The sequence below is a fragment of the Puma concolor genome, chromosome E1, assembly GCF_028749965.1.
Source record: "Puma concolor isolate L17-30 chromosome E1, mPumCon1.1.hap2, whole genome shotgun sequence".
NCBI lineage: Eukaryota > Metazoa > Chordata > Mammalia > Carnivora > Felidae > Puma > Puma concolor.
This window is the reverse complement of record NC_141680.1, coordinates 15,139,732-15,156,206: the sequence shown is the minus strand read 5'-3', so window position 1 is coordinate 15,156,206 and position 16,475 is coordinate 15,139,732. Positions and strand designations below refer to the sequence as shown.

Here is a 16,475-nt window from a genome sequence, read left to right as displayed (position 1 = left end):
GGGTTTAAAAAGCTGGATGTAGACTCGAGGTTTAGCCTCTCAGCCCCGGAGGGCTTTTTTTGCTACCTGTATTTTCATTTTTTGCGCTATCTAGTTGCATCACCTTAGGCAGCTGTTGAAGTTTTTCCATTCGTGTGGAAGAGGGCTAAGCCCTTCCTGTCACCTAGATTTGTGCACTCCACGCCTCAGTTTGCAGCAGCAGGTGTTACCACTTTGAGCAATCTTTTCTTCCTCTTATGGCCTGCTGAGGTCTAGAGGGAAAATCGCGTGGAAGGCTCCGTACAAGTTCCCGCTGATCACCGTTATCCCAACCCGCGCCCCCCGCTCCAGCAGAGCTGAAGGCAGGACGGTACCAGACAGGGAGAACTGGCCTTGACAGGCGAGCCCTCACAGGCAACTCAGCCTCTTCAATCTCGGGGTGACTGTGCTCCAGCTCCTCTTCCCACAAGTCTTGCAACTGAGGGCCACCGGCTGGCAGGGGGATTTAGAGGAATGATGGAGCTCTGGCCTTTCAGCCAGGAGACTAACGCTAGTTTCCTAGAGAGCCAGACTCGAGGAGCGAATGGCCCAGCCCTTCCCGTCGGGAAAACGAGTGGGTAGAAATCAGGGAGCGTCTAGCTGGGTTGAGGCCAGCTCCGATGCGAGTGACTTTCCCTCAGCCACGGGGTCCAGAGCGCGCCAGCTACCGCGCGCAGTGCGGCGCGGAACTGGCTGCGGGAGCTCACAATGAGGGTTCGCGCCCTCGGGGCGGGAGCGGGCGCGTTGCCATGACAGCGGCCGGCTAGGCGCGCGCCCGGGGGCCCACCGCCCCCGGGCGCGCGCAGCCTCACCCCCGCCCCGACCCCCCCGTCGCTGAGCGCACCCCCCCCTCCCGCCCCCGACTGTGGGAAGGGGCCGGGCCAGCCTCCTGACGTCTGTGCGGGGCTCGGAAGATGGCTGCGGAGCCCAGCACGGGGCAGTGGCTGCGGCGGCGGTGGTGGCGGCGGGCGGGGAGCGCGGCGGACGGGGGCTCCGCCTTGCGCGTGGGGCGCTGAGCGGAGAGGCGCGGAGGAAGCGAGAGCGCACGGGGGGCTTGGGGAACAGCTCGGCGTTGCCTCTCTGCCACCCGCCACACCATGGGCAGCGCGGAGGACGCAGTCAAAGAGAAACTGCTGTGGAACGTAAAGAAGGAGGTAAAGTAGGAGCAAAGACCCCCGGAGACTCACGTCCCTGCCCGCGCTGCCCGGCGGGGGGGACGCGGAAAGGTCCGTACCCCCCCCCCCCCCCCCGCCGGCACCAGCGCCCGCGGGCCTGGGCCGGGCGGGGGCGGGGTCCTGGACTGGCTGCGGCTACCGGCTCTCTCCCGGATCTGGGGCAGCACCCCTCCGTCCGAGGAGCCAGGCCGGCGCTCCGGCGCTTGTTTGCTCCGCGATCCCGCAGTTCCCCGCCCTGTGACGGCAACAGCGCTGGGAGACCAAGGTCGGGGGAGGGGTGGTGGCGATTTCTGGAGAAGTGGTGCTGCCCTTTCATTGCCCAAGCCGAATGGGCAGGGGCGGGGCCCCGCGAGGGCCTCAGCGCTAAACGCGTGGTTTGGGGGCTTAGCTTTGGTTTGCCCTACACCCAAGATTCAGGGATCCCTCTGGGAACTGAATCGCGGCTGCAGGAGGTTCGTCGCACACCTCGCTGCTTCTCCACGCCCACCTCCCTACCCAGAGACCATGGGGGGGGGGGGGGGGAGGTTAAGAATGCTTTTTTTAAGACTCAAGATTTTTTTCCCCGTTTAAGGATTCCCGCCCCACCCCAAATGTCAGAAAGAGAAAAAAGCTCTCCCCTCTACTAACGTCCTTCACCTTGACCCTGCCCTAAAGCCCATTTCAGTTTCATCGTGTTGGGGGGGGGGGGGCGGGTACCCATATGAATGACTCACCGCACATGAGAGCTGGAGAGCTCAAACCTGCAGTATGGATTAGAATGGATTAGGCCTCGGGAACCATGAACTCCTTGCAACTACCTTTGTGGCTGTCTTCTACCAGATGTGCAAACTCCATGAGGGCAGGAAACCAGTCTGTTTTGTCCACTATTCTGTATCCAGGACCTGGCACACAGTAGACATTCAATGAGTATTTGGTAAATAAATCTACTGATTTTAGAGACTGCAAGATCTGTAGGGATGTGTAACCTTGGAATACTCTGGACCTAACTCTGTGTGACTTGAAGAAGTTACTTAACCTGAGTCTTATTTTATTCATCTCTGAAAGAAGGATGATGATATGTATCTCATATATTAAAGTGTGCCATAATGGTTCCTTTACCTCTTCCTAGAATTTCAGGATTGGAGAAGACTATGTGTTCTCATAAACTCCTGGAAGGCCCTAGATGGTTCTCCTGCATTAAGTGTGGCCTGGCTACTGTGCCCTACCTAACATTTATTTGTGCCCTTCCCTCTTGTTGGCAAAGTAGTCAAAGTCCTCACCTTTCCAGCTGTGTGTGAGAAGCTGCCTCACCACTTTTGTGTGAAGTGGCCAAGAAAGCATTTTAGGTCAGGAGTACATCAAATCAGCATTTCAACTAAACCCTGGTCTCCCCAAGCAAAAGGGAAATCCCAAGTCATAGTGATTATCCTCGGGAAACAAGCAGTCTAGTGACAGAGGCTCATATGAACAGTATAAACAAGAAGAAAAAAGTAGCCATACCTAAACCATGGATGGATGTGCCAGGATTGTTGCTGTGCTCCAAATTTAGAGTTGGTCAGGGACGTAGGAAAGATTTCTGATACCATGATTCTTTTTTTCAATACTTAGAAGGCTTTTTATACTGCTCTAAGAATGATTCCTAAACAAATATGAGAAATGCCCAAAATATGCCACAGCTATGTATATTACCTGACAAAGTTTAACCTGCTCTGAATTCTTAGTTCCCTTCTCCCTTCAGCACTTGATTTAGAGAGAAATATATCCTTCCTCTTCCACAAGTAGAGGAAGTGGGGATAATTGTAGGCAAGGCTGGACTTTCAATACAGAATTTCTGATACAATTCTAGAGTCCTCTGTATGTCCTTCTAACCCCCAAATCTGCCCCACCGGCCTGTTTCAGATGCCCGCAGGTCTTTAAACTGTGACTTTATGCTCTGTTTAATACAAACACCGCTTGGCAAGTAACCTAGGAAGCTTTTAACAATTTAGAGTGCAGGATCAATCTGATTCCCCTCTACTTAACTGCTCACTGTGAGCAGTTTCAATAGGGAGAAGCCTCCAGGTCCTCCCTACCTCCTCTGCAGGCTTTAGAAGCTTTACCACTCTCCAAACTGCAAGGGCAGCATCGGAACACTGTATGCCTTGTCCAGAGAATGACAAAGACACGCTCTGCCCAGAGCTTACTTCATATAAGATTTTACAGTGGGGTTGAGGTAATCCATCTCTCTAATCTCCAGTATTAGTATCTGTTTCTTGGCAAATCCCCCCAGGACATCAAAAGTGCTTGACTTCTATGTTGGGAGCAACTAAAACCTCATACATTGCTGATGGGAGTGTAAATTGGTACAACCACTTTGGAGAGCTATTTGGCAAAATCTAGTGAAGCGGAATATACATATCAGAAATGCCTTGTCTGGAAATATAAATGCAAAAAATGAGCACCTATGTTTACTAAAAAACATATTTTTAATGTTCATCGTAGCACTATTCATGACAGCCCCAAATTGGAAACTACCTACACACAGTTCATTGTGTGTTAACATAATGGAGAATGAACAATCCACAAGTACATACAATGTGAACACATCTTATAACAGAAAGAAATCCAGTCACAAAACACTACACACAGTGATTTTATCTATCAACAGTATGAAAACCCATAAAGAGACTCTATGCTGTTAGAAGTCAGGATAGCACATGTCCCTGAGGAGAGTAGTGAGTGGAAGGAAACATGACAGTGGGAGGTGTTCAGGGATGCTGGTCACATGTTCTGTCTCTTCATCTGGATGCTGGTTTCACAGGTGGATTCAGCTTGTGAAAATCCATCAGGCTGTGTAATTATGACATATACCCTTTTCTGTAGTTTTATGTACATCAATAAAAAAGTTGTGTGTATGTGCTTTTTAAAAAGGGCTTTCTTAAAGACAGATGTAACTGCTCATCTTACAAGGTACTTGGAAACTTTTATATCCATGTAGGAACCCAAAACATCAGGGTTCTATCTAGACAGAAAGAAGTCTGGGCTTGCAAGCGTGTGGAGAGTGTCTCTGAGGCCTGGGTGAACATTGAAGAAGTAAATGAGGGGCAGGTTGTTTATCTACAGCCTATAATGAGCTAGTTTGTTCCTAACGGACAGTTTGTCTGCCCAAAAGCTCTTCTCCAGCTAAGTACACATGAGCAAATGGCATCCTGTCCATCTTCTCCACAGCAAGGCACTTCCTCCTGGACTGGAACATCTGCACTGATTGCTTGGTGGATGACATCTCTCTTCCTGGTTGCCTTTCCAAGAAGACGCTTAGCTTCCCCACCGCTCCCATCCCTATTTACTATCTAATCTGCAAGTAGAGTAGGAGATAGACCAGGAGAGCGGAGCCAAGCTATTTACTTGCCCACAACCCTTTGATCAGAAAAATCAGTAAGATGCTGCCCGTTTGTCCACAGGTGAAGCAAATCATGGAGGAAGCTGTCACCAGGAAGTTTGTGCATGAAGATAGCAGCCACATCATTGCTCTGTGTGGTGAGTGACTGGGGGCAGTGGGAAGAGGGTTTAGAACTGAGGACACTGTCCTGGGGCCAGGGAAAGAGGAGTGCTCAGGTTTAGTAGTTTTCAAATGTGGCTACAAATTAGAATCAGCTGTGAAGTACTTGTGCTCTCCCTGGGCCCTGTCCCCAACCTACTGAATTAGGATCTCCAGGGCCAAAGGATTTGTATATGTATTTAGTTCCCTTGGTCTTTGGTATGCATGTGAGTCACCCAAAGAACTTGTTAAAACACAGATTCCTGGGTCCCAACCCTGGAATTTCTGATTCTGATAGGTCTGGGGTGGGCCTGAGAATTGGCATTTCTGACAAGTTCACACATGGTTCTGAGCTGCTGGTCCAGGGACCACGCCTTGAGAACCACTGACCTAGGTGATTCTGGTCTGGGAACTGCTGCTCTGGTTTATGTTTAACTTTGGGGAAGGGTTTGTGTTTTGGGATGCTTTCTGTGCCACATCTACTTTCTTTTTTATTTAAAAAAAAGTTTTTTAACGTTTATTTATTTTTGAGAGAAAGAGAACGTGAGGGGGAGAGGGACAGAGAGAGAGGGAGACACAGAATCCGAAGCAGGCTCCAGGCTCTGAGCTGTCAGCACAGAGCCTAATGCAGGCTCCAACTCACAAACTGCGAGATCATGACCTGAGCTGAAGTCGGACGCTCAACCGACTGAGCCACCCAGGCGCCCCTCAACTTTCTAACTAATCCCACTTGTGTTGCTCTGGCATTCTCAGTTCTCCAGACCCTGGATTGGGGGCAAAACAGCATGAGCTACAACAGGAGGGAAACCCAAAGCCTTCCCACCTTAAAAGGGAGAACGTTGGTAATAAACCATCACTTCCTCCTCTCCTGAAGACTTCTGCCTTTACAGGGGCAAGCTAGTCTCTATACACAATAGAGTTTTCTTGGATTTCCAGGACTTTTATCTTCCTTTCAACTCCCTTTCTAAAGAACAGTTTGCCATCTCTGTGTTGTTTTCCTTGGCTTCTGAGATTGGTGTTGGGAATTTGTGAAGAGAGGCTGTGTGTTTTGGAGTGAGAGGAGCAGACAGTAGCATGGTGAGGCATATAAAGCTGCCTGCCATCAGTCCAGCAACAAATGCTGTGGGTCCACCATGTGCTAGATCCTGTTTCTGCATAGGGAAATAGCAGTCACAAGATGGACAGAGTCTCTGCCCCCAAGGGCTTACATTCTTTGGGGACAGGAGACACGTGCACACATAAATATATCCTGTATGGTAAAGGTGTGGAGAAAATAAAAGCTGAGAGATAAGGGACAGCTATCGGGAAGAGATGGCCTGTGGACCCAGCCTGAGTGACACACTGATGCAAGTGAATCTTGGTGCTCTGCTAAGTTATCTTGGACAAGTTTCTTAGCTTCCATCACCCTTAGTTTGCTCTCCTAAAAAAGGGTGGTGATTCCTACCTCTAGGAATTTTTGGAGGGATTGAGATGATGCATGAGAACATTTCTAGCATTGGAAGAGCTCAGGAAATGTCTGTCTTTCCTTCTCCTTTGGATGTTGAGGATGAAACTAGGTTTGCAGGATTTCAGTTCCCAACACCTCCCTTTGGGTGTTTCCTGGTTCTTTAAGATATGTTATGATTCTCAGGGTTACAAGGAACAATCTCATCTCACCTTTTCTCAGGCAGAACCTATGTTAGGGGAGAAGCATGGTAGTCTTTCAGTAAGTGGCTTTGAAGAATATTAGACCCCTACTCCTTTCCACCTGTGTTGTGTGCTCCTAACATTAGCCACTATTTGTTGTTGTCACCAGAAGGGCTTTGCTGGTGGCCCAATTATGCATGGCTTAATTCCTTATCCAGAGCACATTCAACAAACAGAAAACAGAACAAAATAGTGCAAACAGCTTGTGCATGGGCGCCACACGTGGGTGGCCAAGGGGGAATAGGGGAAAGAGAGGCAGAGAGAAAAGTTGTGGGTATCTCACATTCAGGCCAATTGGGATGAGAAGAAACTGTCAGCTCTCCTGTGATCATTGATTGCAGAGGCCCCCAGGAAGCAATGGAGCTTTCGCTTTGCTTTTGTCTCTTGCCTAGAAGCCCCCCCACCCCCCACCCCCCCTCCCCGGGCTCTTCCCAGCAAGCAGGAATATTACCCTCAAAAGGAATGCTGCTTCTCCTTTCAGCCAGTTTTGGTTGCTGAAACCGAGCAAGGGTCTATGAAATAAACCCAAGTCTCCAGGATTGTAAAGTCAGCCCAGGAGCAAGAGGAGCCCCGTTCTGCTGGATCTCAGGAGGTGCTTTAGGTCTGCTAGCACAAACTTAAATAATGTCTACAGTCAGATGGAAAAGGTCCACACAAGAAGCTGTCTGGGTGTGACGCTGCAGGCAGTGGTGGTGGGGACTGGGATGGACTGAATATTGCTTGCCACTATTCAGCTCCTGCAGGAATGCCAGCCCAGGCTTGCCATGGCCTTTGTTTTTTTCTTAAGAGAAGACAGAAGTCTGGGTTTTTATATGAAATTTCCCAATTTTTATTTTTTTAATGTTTATTTATTTATCTTTGAGAGAAAGAGAAACACAAGTCAGGGTGGTGCAGAGAGAGAGGGAGACACAGGATCCAAAGCAGGCTCCAGACTCTGAACTGTTACTGCAGAGCCCAGTGTGGGGCTTGAATTCACGAAACACGAGATCATGACCTGAGCCAAAGTTGGTTGCCTAACCAAATGAGCTACCCAGGCACCTCTGAAATTCCCCAATTTTTAAAGGCTAATAACTAATTCCCATTAAAATAATTTTTTTAATGTTTATTTATTTTTGAGAGACAGAGCGTGAGTGGGAGAAGGGCAGAGAGAGAGACACACACACACACACACACAGAATCCCAAGCAGGCTCCAGACTCTGAGCTGTCAGCACAGAGCCCGACGCAGGGTTCGAAGCCACGAACTGTGAGATCATGACCTGAGCCGAAGTCAGACATTTAACCGACTGAGCCACCCAGGTACCCCAACTATTTCCCATTTTTATATACTTTATGTTTATTTATTTATTTTGAGAGAGAGAGAAAGCGCGTGTGAGGGAGGGACAGAAAGAGAGGGACACAGAGAGACTCCCAAGCAGCTCCACACTGCCAGCATGGAGCCTGATGTGGGGCTTGAACCCACAAACCTTGAGATCATGACCCGAACTGAAGCCAGACGCTTAACCAACTGAGCCACCCAGATGCCCCAACTAATTCCCATTTTTAAAAAATCTGTGGGCCAAACAAAAGGCATCTCTGAGCCTCTGCCAGTCGGCTGCCCCTGCCTTGGGCTCGGTGCATACACTGAGGAGAATGCTAGCAGTAGGGGCTGTGAAGCTAAGTATAAAGCTGTATAAAGCTAAGTCAAGCCCACAGGGAAAAGGAATCCTTAGGCTTCGTCAAAATTGGTATTCGGTGGTGAGGTAAATCCCAGTTTGGGTTCAAAATAAGATACGTTTAAAGCAGTGATTATCAAACTTTGTTCCTGTCTGCAAGCCGTTTACATGCATCACACAGTAGAATGGTAATCAGGGATTCTTGGGAAGAGGCAGGGAAGAATAGGTAAGTATTGATGGAAAACTCCACCCCTCTGGCATTTTGGAGATTCTAATATGTCGGTCTCCTTCACCCCTGGGCAAATGCTCTGAAATGAATTTCTAGTCTAAAGTAGATCCAGTCTTATACTGACTGGGTTGTGCTATTGTCCTGGCCTTGTTCAGAATCCAGCTTTGTTCTGGAAGGAATTGGAGTGCAGGGAAGATGAGGAGAGAGGTGAGCAGAGCAGAGGTTGTGGAGGCTGGATCAACCACAGAATAGCCACATTTCCTGGAGTTTGGACAGTACTGAGGCCCTGGGCCCCTCTACTCTGCCCTGGCCCCTCTGTTCTTGGCAGAGGAGGGCAAGGCCTCGGCAAGATGAGCTCCTCTGAGCTTCCTTAGAATAGAGACATTTGAACTGGAAACAGAATCTTCCTGGAGAGCCTTAGAAAGGGAATTGAAGAATCCCTGAGTTGAGTCCTGACCCTGGGCAAACCCAGGAAAGTTGCACCAGACCCCTGTTCCTATTATCCACAGGAGGAGGGAGACTCCCAGGACTGGTAAGAAATGTGTCTTGCGTGTGCACGTGTGTGTGTTGTGGTTGTTCCTAAACCTGTTTGTCCAGAAGCTGGTCAGGCTCCTATAGGTAGAAACCTTGTGAGGAAATCTTGTGTGGAAGCTTTGCTGGCAACCCCTGGTTGGCAGGGAGTGGTTCTCTGTGTGCTGTTCTCCAACCACAGAGCATGGCTGTCAGAGGATCTGGCCTATGTGACTGCCCACTCCCACAGGCAGAGGCTGAGGCTTGGAGAGTAAACCCAAACCTACCACTGATACCACCTTTTTGTCTTTAAAAAGTCTTGTCAAGTTTGCATTTTGTTCCATGATATGGTCTTTGAAACTTTTATTATTATTATTTTTAAGTTTATTTATTTTGAGAAAGAGAGAGAGCATGCATTGCGAGGGAGTGGACAGAGAGAGAGAATCCCAAGCAGGCTCCATGTCCATCAGTGAGGAGCCTGACGTGGGGCTCGATCCCATGAACCACGAGATCATGATCTGAGCCAAAATCAAGAGTTAGATGCTAAATCGACTGAGCCACCTAGGCGCCCCTGAAATTTTTATTTAAATGTAAAGACTTTTGAATCAAATTCTCCTTGTTTTCCTTGTGGCTTCTTAAACCTCCAGGTATAGTCTGATATCTCCTGCCACCCCCTCTCCCCAAGGGCAAGGTGCTTTTAACTTTTGTTTGTGGGAAACTCAAGGTTAAAGTAAACAAACTGTCCCAGCTTTAGCCTTTCAACTTTGCATTCAAAATAATAATACACATGCTTTAAGAGAACTCATTCGCTCTCTTCCTGAAGTAATTCAGGCATCAACCCTGGAGCACCAGAGAAGCCACCATTTCTCTGGACCTGCCCTTCTTTCATGTCTGGGTGTGGCTGCCTCCACAGTATTTCTGTGTGCTCTATTCTGATTGGGTGCTGAGTTTGGATTTAAAAATTTTTTTTTTTCAACGTTTATTTATTTTTGGGACAGAGAGAGACAGAGCATGAACGGGGGAGGGGCAGAGAGAGAGGGAGACACAGAATCTGAAACAGGCTCCAGGCTCTGAGCCATCAGCCCAGAGCCTGACGCGGGGCTCGAACTCACGGACCGCGAGATCGTGACCTGGCTGAAGTCGGACGCTTAACCGACTGCGCCACCCAGGCGCCCCCTGAGTTTGGATTTTAAAGTTTGGTGGGTAGAGCAGGTTTACAGAGAGGTTCCTGGCACAGCAGGTTCTCAGACTCTCAATGTCTCCTCTCCTCAGAAGGCATTGGGATCAGAGCCCAGGGGGAAGTCAGCCCTGCCCCTCAGTCTCCCAGTTCCTAGCTCTCCCCACACCGGTCTTTAGATCCTCAACCTGAGGGTTGTTGCTTCAGGCTAAAGATGAGCTGTAAATGGGAGACAGGGGTGGGGCCTATGGAGCTGGGAACGGCATCAGGGCTTTATTAACCACCCGCTCCCTGTTGCTAAGCAGCTTTCGTTAGCCTGGAAGGTCGGCTGTGGCTGCGGTGAGCTCCTCTGGGGTATGGCAAGGAGATGCTAATGAGCTGGGTGAGAAACAGGTGCTGTGGAAAGATTTGCGTTTCACCTGAGATGTTGCAGCCAGAGATACTTTCGGCACATTCTGAGATTCAGGCTCCAGGCAGTTTTTGGTCTGTCTCTTTTCAGTGAAAGGGATTCCTTTTCTCTTCTTCCCACCCATACTGAATCAACAGCTCACTCTCAGGATATCTGCCTTCTGCCTTCCATCTGGAAACAATCCAGTAGGAAGGAAGGCCCTCTGGGGAAGTGGCTCCTCTCACCCTGTCTTGGAGCAAAGCTGAGGGCATATGGTGGTGATCGGTAGCTGAGACACTAAGTGTGTGACCATGGCCACAGCAGCCCCAAAGAACTCTGAACCTACCCCGGAAGATTGGTGTAAGGACTAAAGGAGTGACACAGGTAAAGCACACAGCATGGAGCCAGCAGGTGCTCAATAAATGTTGCCATCACCACCACAATGACCCACAGAAACTTTCTTCTTTGTACTTGAAAGTGATCCTACAGGGAGCAGGGATGGGTGAATTTGGTGAAGGGGATTAAGAGTACGCTTACCATCCTGAGCACTGAGTAATGTTGAATCATTGTGTTGCACACCTGAAACTAAAATATATTACACTTGAATTTTTGTAAAAAAAAGTGATGCCTGGCTCAGTCGGTTAAGCATCCAACCAACTCTTGATCTTTGCTCTGGTTATGATCTCATAGTTTGTGGGTTCGAGCCTCAAGTCTGGCTCTGTCCTGGCAGTGCAGAGCATGCTTGGGATTCTCTCTCTGCTCCTCTCCCATTTGTTCTCTCTCTTTCTCTCTCTCAAAATAAATAAACTTAAAAAAAAAAGTGACCCTAAAACCTTCCCCATCAAGTCTCCTAGAACCTTCTCCAGGATTTCATCTGAGAATCCATGATTCTGTGAGGAGTATCTAGATAATTAGAGAAATTTGAACTCTAGGAACTCAATCAGGGAACCTTTATAATATTAGGAAATTTTTATTAATCTTGTAGGTACAATCAAGGTATTATATACATCTTTTTCAAAGAGTCATCTTTTACAGATACCTACTGAAATATTTATAGATAAAAATATATAATATTTAAAATTCACTTCAAAATAATCTGGGGATAAGTGAAAAAGTGGTTGGAGGTGATACAGCTGAAACAAGATGGGTCATGACTTGACCATTGTTTGGGTTAGGTGATGGGTACATGGGGTTAATTCTTTCGTCCTCTTTACTTTTGTATATGTTTGGAATTTTCCATAATGATTATTTTTTAATGTTTATTTATTTTTGAGAGAGAGAGAGAGCACATGAGCAGGACAGATAGAGGGGGCAGAGGATCCTAAGTGGCTCTGTGCTTACAGCAGAGAGCCTGATGCAGGGCTCGAACTCATGAACCATGAAATCATGACCTGAGCTGTAGTCAGATGCTTAACCCACTAAGCTACCCAGGTGCCCCATAATGATTTTTTTAAAGGAGGAGGGGTGCCTCGGTGGCTCAGTCAGTTGGTTGAGCGTCTGACTCTTGATATCAGCTCAGGTTTTGATCTCAGGGTCGTGAGTTTAAGCCTTGTGTTGGGCTCCATGCTGGGTGTGAAGGGCGCGAAGCCTACTTAAAAAAAAAAGAAAAGAAAAGAAAAGAAAAGAAAGTTGGAAAACCAGGGGGAGCGGATGGGAAGAGGAAGAGATAAAGTGAGTATAGACAACTGTCCTGAGAAATTTTACATAAAGGGGACTAGCTAAATGGTTCAATACCTGAATGGGGGATATAGGACCAAGGGAGGTGGTATTGGTCGTAGGTGGGTTTTTTTTTTTTTATGTTTATGTACAAATGGGTAGTATCTAATAGGGAAATATTAAAGATACAGGGAAGAGAAGTGATGTTTGTTGGAATGATGTCCTTGAGAGGTAAAAGGGGCTGGAACCCAGTGTGTAGGTGGCCTTAGGAACATAGCCAGCCCATCTGGAGAGACAGAAGAGAAGGCAGGGGATGGGCATGAGGTGCAGAGAAGAAAGCACCAATGTTCATGATCACCTTCAGTGTACTCGAGAAGAAAGCAAGGAGCCTTTTGCACCTCTGCATAGCCTGTGGCTTGTAGTCACTCAAAACCTACTGAGATGGGACCTGTTCTTTTCCCAGTTGCTGCTGAAGCTCAGAGAGATTTAGTGGTTTGGACCAAGTCAAATAGATAGGGAAAGGAGCCAGAGTTTGAACCCACATGTGTCTTGCTCCAAAGCCTGTGCTGCCCAGGAATGGGTCTATCTGTGTAGCCTACCTAGGAGAGGAGCCTTGTGGTGTGAGGTATTGAGGAACAGTTGGCCCTTATGGAGATGTAGCTCACGTCACCAAACAGTGGACTCCTGGTGGCCAGAGATACTCCGGGAGACAGTGAACCCCTTGCTGAACTGAGTGAGGCCAACGCTGGCCTGGTCCGTGGGAAGCCATTGTGAGCACTATACACTCAGATTCTGCCCTGCATCTCCATCAGGGCAAAGAAGAAAGGTGTATGTGTTAGGAATTTCATTTCCCTCACCTGCTGCTTTCTGGAATATCAGAGCAGTGCCTTCTCCTCCTAATGAAAGTCTGGAGGGGAGAGTTGCTTTCTTGTTTCAGGGCATTGAACAAGGCTGACTGCCCTCAAAAGCTGAAGCAAACAGTCAGCGTCACTAATGCAGTTTGAGAGAAAATGTACTCTAGTTACCATACAAATGCTCATTCCAGGTAGAAGCAACTGTTACAAATCCATGGGTGAAATAGCCAGCCAGGGAAGTGGGAAGGAGAGCGGTGGATGATGCCTTGCCTCTCCTTTTTGCCCTTCCCACTTCATCTGCTACATACAATACACTGACTTCTCCCATTAGCAGTTGGAAGAAGTTCCTACTAAAAATTTTTTTTTAATGTTTATTTATTTTTGAGAAAGAGTGAGTGTGAGTGGGGGAGGGGGAGGGACAGAGAGAGAGGGAGACACAGAATCTGAAGCAGGCTCCAGGCTCTGAGCTGTCAGCACAGAGCCCGACGCAGGGCTCGAACCCACGGACCGTGAGATCATGACCTGAGCTGAAGTCGGCCGCCCAACCGACTGAGCCACCCAGGCGCCCCTAGAGATTACTTTTAAAAAGTTGTTTTAAATAAAAATAATAAAAAAAAATAAAAATAAAAATTCTGCTCTAAGTAGTATCCTCAAAACTCCAGGACCCAAAGCAGCCACCTGTCTAGCTGCTCCACCCTGCACTTTCCTCGCTTAGGTTCTCTATGGCAACTACAACCGAACTCCCCCGTTGCACAGATGGCAGACGGCAGAGGTGGGGGAGCAGGAGTTACTTTCCACACCTGCTCCTCCCATTACCATCCCTTCTTGGCTCAGTGCCTTGGGCTTAGCCTTCCTGTTAGGCTGTGCTAACTCTGGATATAGTGTCCCTATATCTCAGCCAACTGGCCTAGTTCTCTGAAGGCCATTCAGTGGCTCCCCCTATTACCAGGCCTCTGGGCTGCTGAGCACAACTTTCAACATAGGTATGTATGTGATAGCCAGGGTTGCTGCTGAGGCTCCCTAGGCTGGCTGAGGACCCTTCAACAATCACTGCTGTGTGTGCTGCACAGCCATAGTTTTAGTCCATTTTTAAAAATTTTTTAAATGTTTTATTTATTTTCAGTGGGAGGTGGAGAGAGAATCTCAAGCAGGCTCTGTGCTGTTAGCACAAAGCCTGATGATGCGGGCTTGAACTCACAAACCATGAGATCGCAACCGGAGCCAAAATCAAGAGTCGGACGCTCAACCAACTGAGCCACCTAAGCACCCCAGTTTTAGTCCATTCTTGTGACATCTCAGCTTGTGCTAGCCCACTGAATTGTTTCTCTGGTCCTTGCCCAGCTCAGATCACTTGTGGCTTCCCTAAGCAGAGCCCAGGTATTCCTGTGGGGGTGGGGAACCAAGCCAATTGGGAGGAATGCTGCGGGAACTGGTGAAGGACTGGGTGCCCATGGACAGACCCAGCCTTTCTGAGTTTTGTGAGTTTTGATTTCGCAGGCTAGAAAAAGTCTCTAACATCGTCTCATGATAGAATCATGGTATCTGGGTTGGATGGTCACCTGTTTGTTATTATTCTGAATTGGTAACGTGTTACCTGGTTCAAAAATCAAAACTGTACAGGTGCACCTGGGTGGCTCAGTCAGTTGGGCGTCCGACTTTGGCTCAGGTCATGATCTCATGGTTTGTGAGTTCAAGCCCCACGTCAGGCTCTGTGCTGACAGCTCGGAGCCTGGAGGCTGCTTTGGAGTCTGTGTCTCCTTCTCTCTCTGCCCCTCCCCAATTTGTGCTCTGTGTCTCTATGTCTCTCAAAAAATAAATAAATGTAAAAAAAAATTTTTTTTTATCAAAACTGTACCGAAGAGATACAGTGAAAAGTTGACTCCTTTTCCTGCCGCCATTTACCCACTTGCCCCCCACTTACCTGTTCCCACACAGGTAACCACTACCACTTTTGTTTCTTATATATCCTTCCAGAGTTTTTTATCCTAATAAAAGAAATTACATTCTTTGTTTACTGCCCACGTACCCTTTTTGTAATGAAAAGGTATCCAGTCATAGTGTTCTGCATCTTGCTTTCGGAGACTTTTCATTGTTAGCTCCTAGAAAACATCCTCATTCTTTTGCAGAGTTGTTTAATAATCTGTTGTATGAATGCCCCATGTATACTTAACCTGTCCACATTGATGGACATGAGGATAGTTTCCAGTCTTTTGCTGTTGTAACTTAAGTACTCTTGCAGTTACATCTGTAAGCTAGATTCTCAGAAGAAGGTCAGAGGTTATTTGCAATGGTGATAGACAGTGCCACCCTACCTCCACCGGAGTGGTGCCAGTCAGCTCTCCTCCCAGTACGGTCTGAGAAGATTTAGTAACTTCCTGGGTCCCTGCCATCTCTATCTACCCGTGTCTTCTCTGTTCTAAATTGGACTCCTGGGAATGGTTAAATTGGTATGTAAGGAGTTGTGGGAGGGGCCCTTTAGGATTCTGTTAGCACTTGGGCTCTCCAGCCCATTTAGCCTTTGTTAAGCCCCATAGCTTAACAGACTTTATTGGCACATCAGAGGCTGGTGAGGGAAAGTTCCAGGGCTAGTCTGGGCTTGTAATTCCCAGCTTTTCCCTTGGTAGATAGTACCAGACCTTTTGGGAGAGGAAATGTCCACAGCAAAGTTCTTGCAGTTCCCTGGGCCTTCTTGTCAGTCGTATGGGATGACAGAGTAGAGAGGGCACCATGACTCCAAAGTTCCAAGAGCAAGGTGAGGGGTGAGAGGGTTATGCTTGTTGAATCATGTCTGTTTCTCTGTTTCAATTCATTTACCCAAACCTTTCCACCCCAACCAATGACCAAAACCAGTGTTGATTTTTATTAATTAGTACACTGAGCTGGATATTGTCAGGGATATCTCACCCCTCTTCTGGCGGATCCAGAGTGGCTGTGGGTGGTACCAGGACCCAGTGGGACAGGGGCTCCTGAACCTTCACTTAGGAGGAGGAGAGGTTCAGCTGACTTGGTGCTTGAGCCATGATTGGCATCTCCTGCCACAGGCCTCCACCCTAGGGAATGGTCATGGTGGCAGTCTGGGACAGAAAGCTGAATAAGGAGCTGGAGTTCTGCCTGGTGCTCTGGGCTTTCAGTCAGGAGAGGAGAGACATGGGCCTCTGGCTGGTTTCTGCTGGGAAAGGGTGCTTGACAGTCTGTGAGAGGCCCTCTCTGGAGACTGAGGGCAGCAGGAGAGTTGGGCCTTGTGGCTGATGGCTCTGCAACCGAGTTCTGAGTGGTGTTGCACTGTACATTGTGGGGCAGGGAGAGTATTCTTGCATCTCTGAGTTTCGACCAGTGGAACCATCTGTGGTTCAGCGCAACCCAAAAGTCTTAGAGCAGGGATTCTAGAACTTTTGGGGGTCATGTATTCCTTTTAGAAGCTAAAAATCTTGGATCCTTTATCCAGACAAAGAGCACTCACCTAGTCATACTGGAGCACACCAACAATTTTGTATGCAATATTTGGGGGTCTTTGGAAGGCCCAGAAGCCCACCCACAAACCCTCAATTCTCGATCATTGTTAGTGTTACTATCATCATATTACTGTCTTGCCTATATGCTGCACACAGTATTTTTCATTGCGCGTGCTGACTT

At 48.1% G+C, this 16,475-nt stretch overlaps 1 protein-coding gene across 9 annotated transcripts in view; it reads left to right on the top strand.

The window, feature by feature from the left end:
• The first annotated feature begins 910 nt into the window (after positions 1 to 910).
• The window catches only part of SGSM2 (small G protein signaling modulator 2), a 38,405-nt gene continuing 22,840 nt past the window's right edge, over positions 911 to 16,475 (top strand). For 4 of the 9 annotated variants that reach the window (XM_086686335.1, XM_086686334.1, XM_086686333.1 and 1 more), the window contains exons 1-2: positions 912 to 1,172; positions 4,613 to 4,688. In XM_086686335.1, coding sequence (XP_086542461.1) covers positions 1,116 to 1,172; positions 4,613 to 4,688 — 133 coding nt within the window. In that variant the 5' untranslated portion in view covers positions 912 to 1,115. Of the gene's footprint in view, positions 1,173 to 4,612; positions 4,689 to 10,694; positions 10,717 to 16,475 lie in introns of those variants that run through there. The other 5 variants (XM_086686338.1, XM_086686337.1, XM_086686341.1 and 2 more) reach the window with 4 other exon arrangements.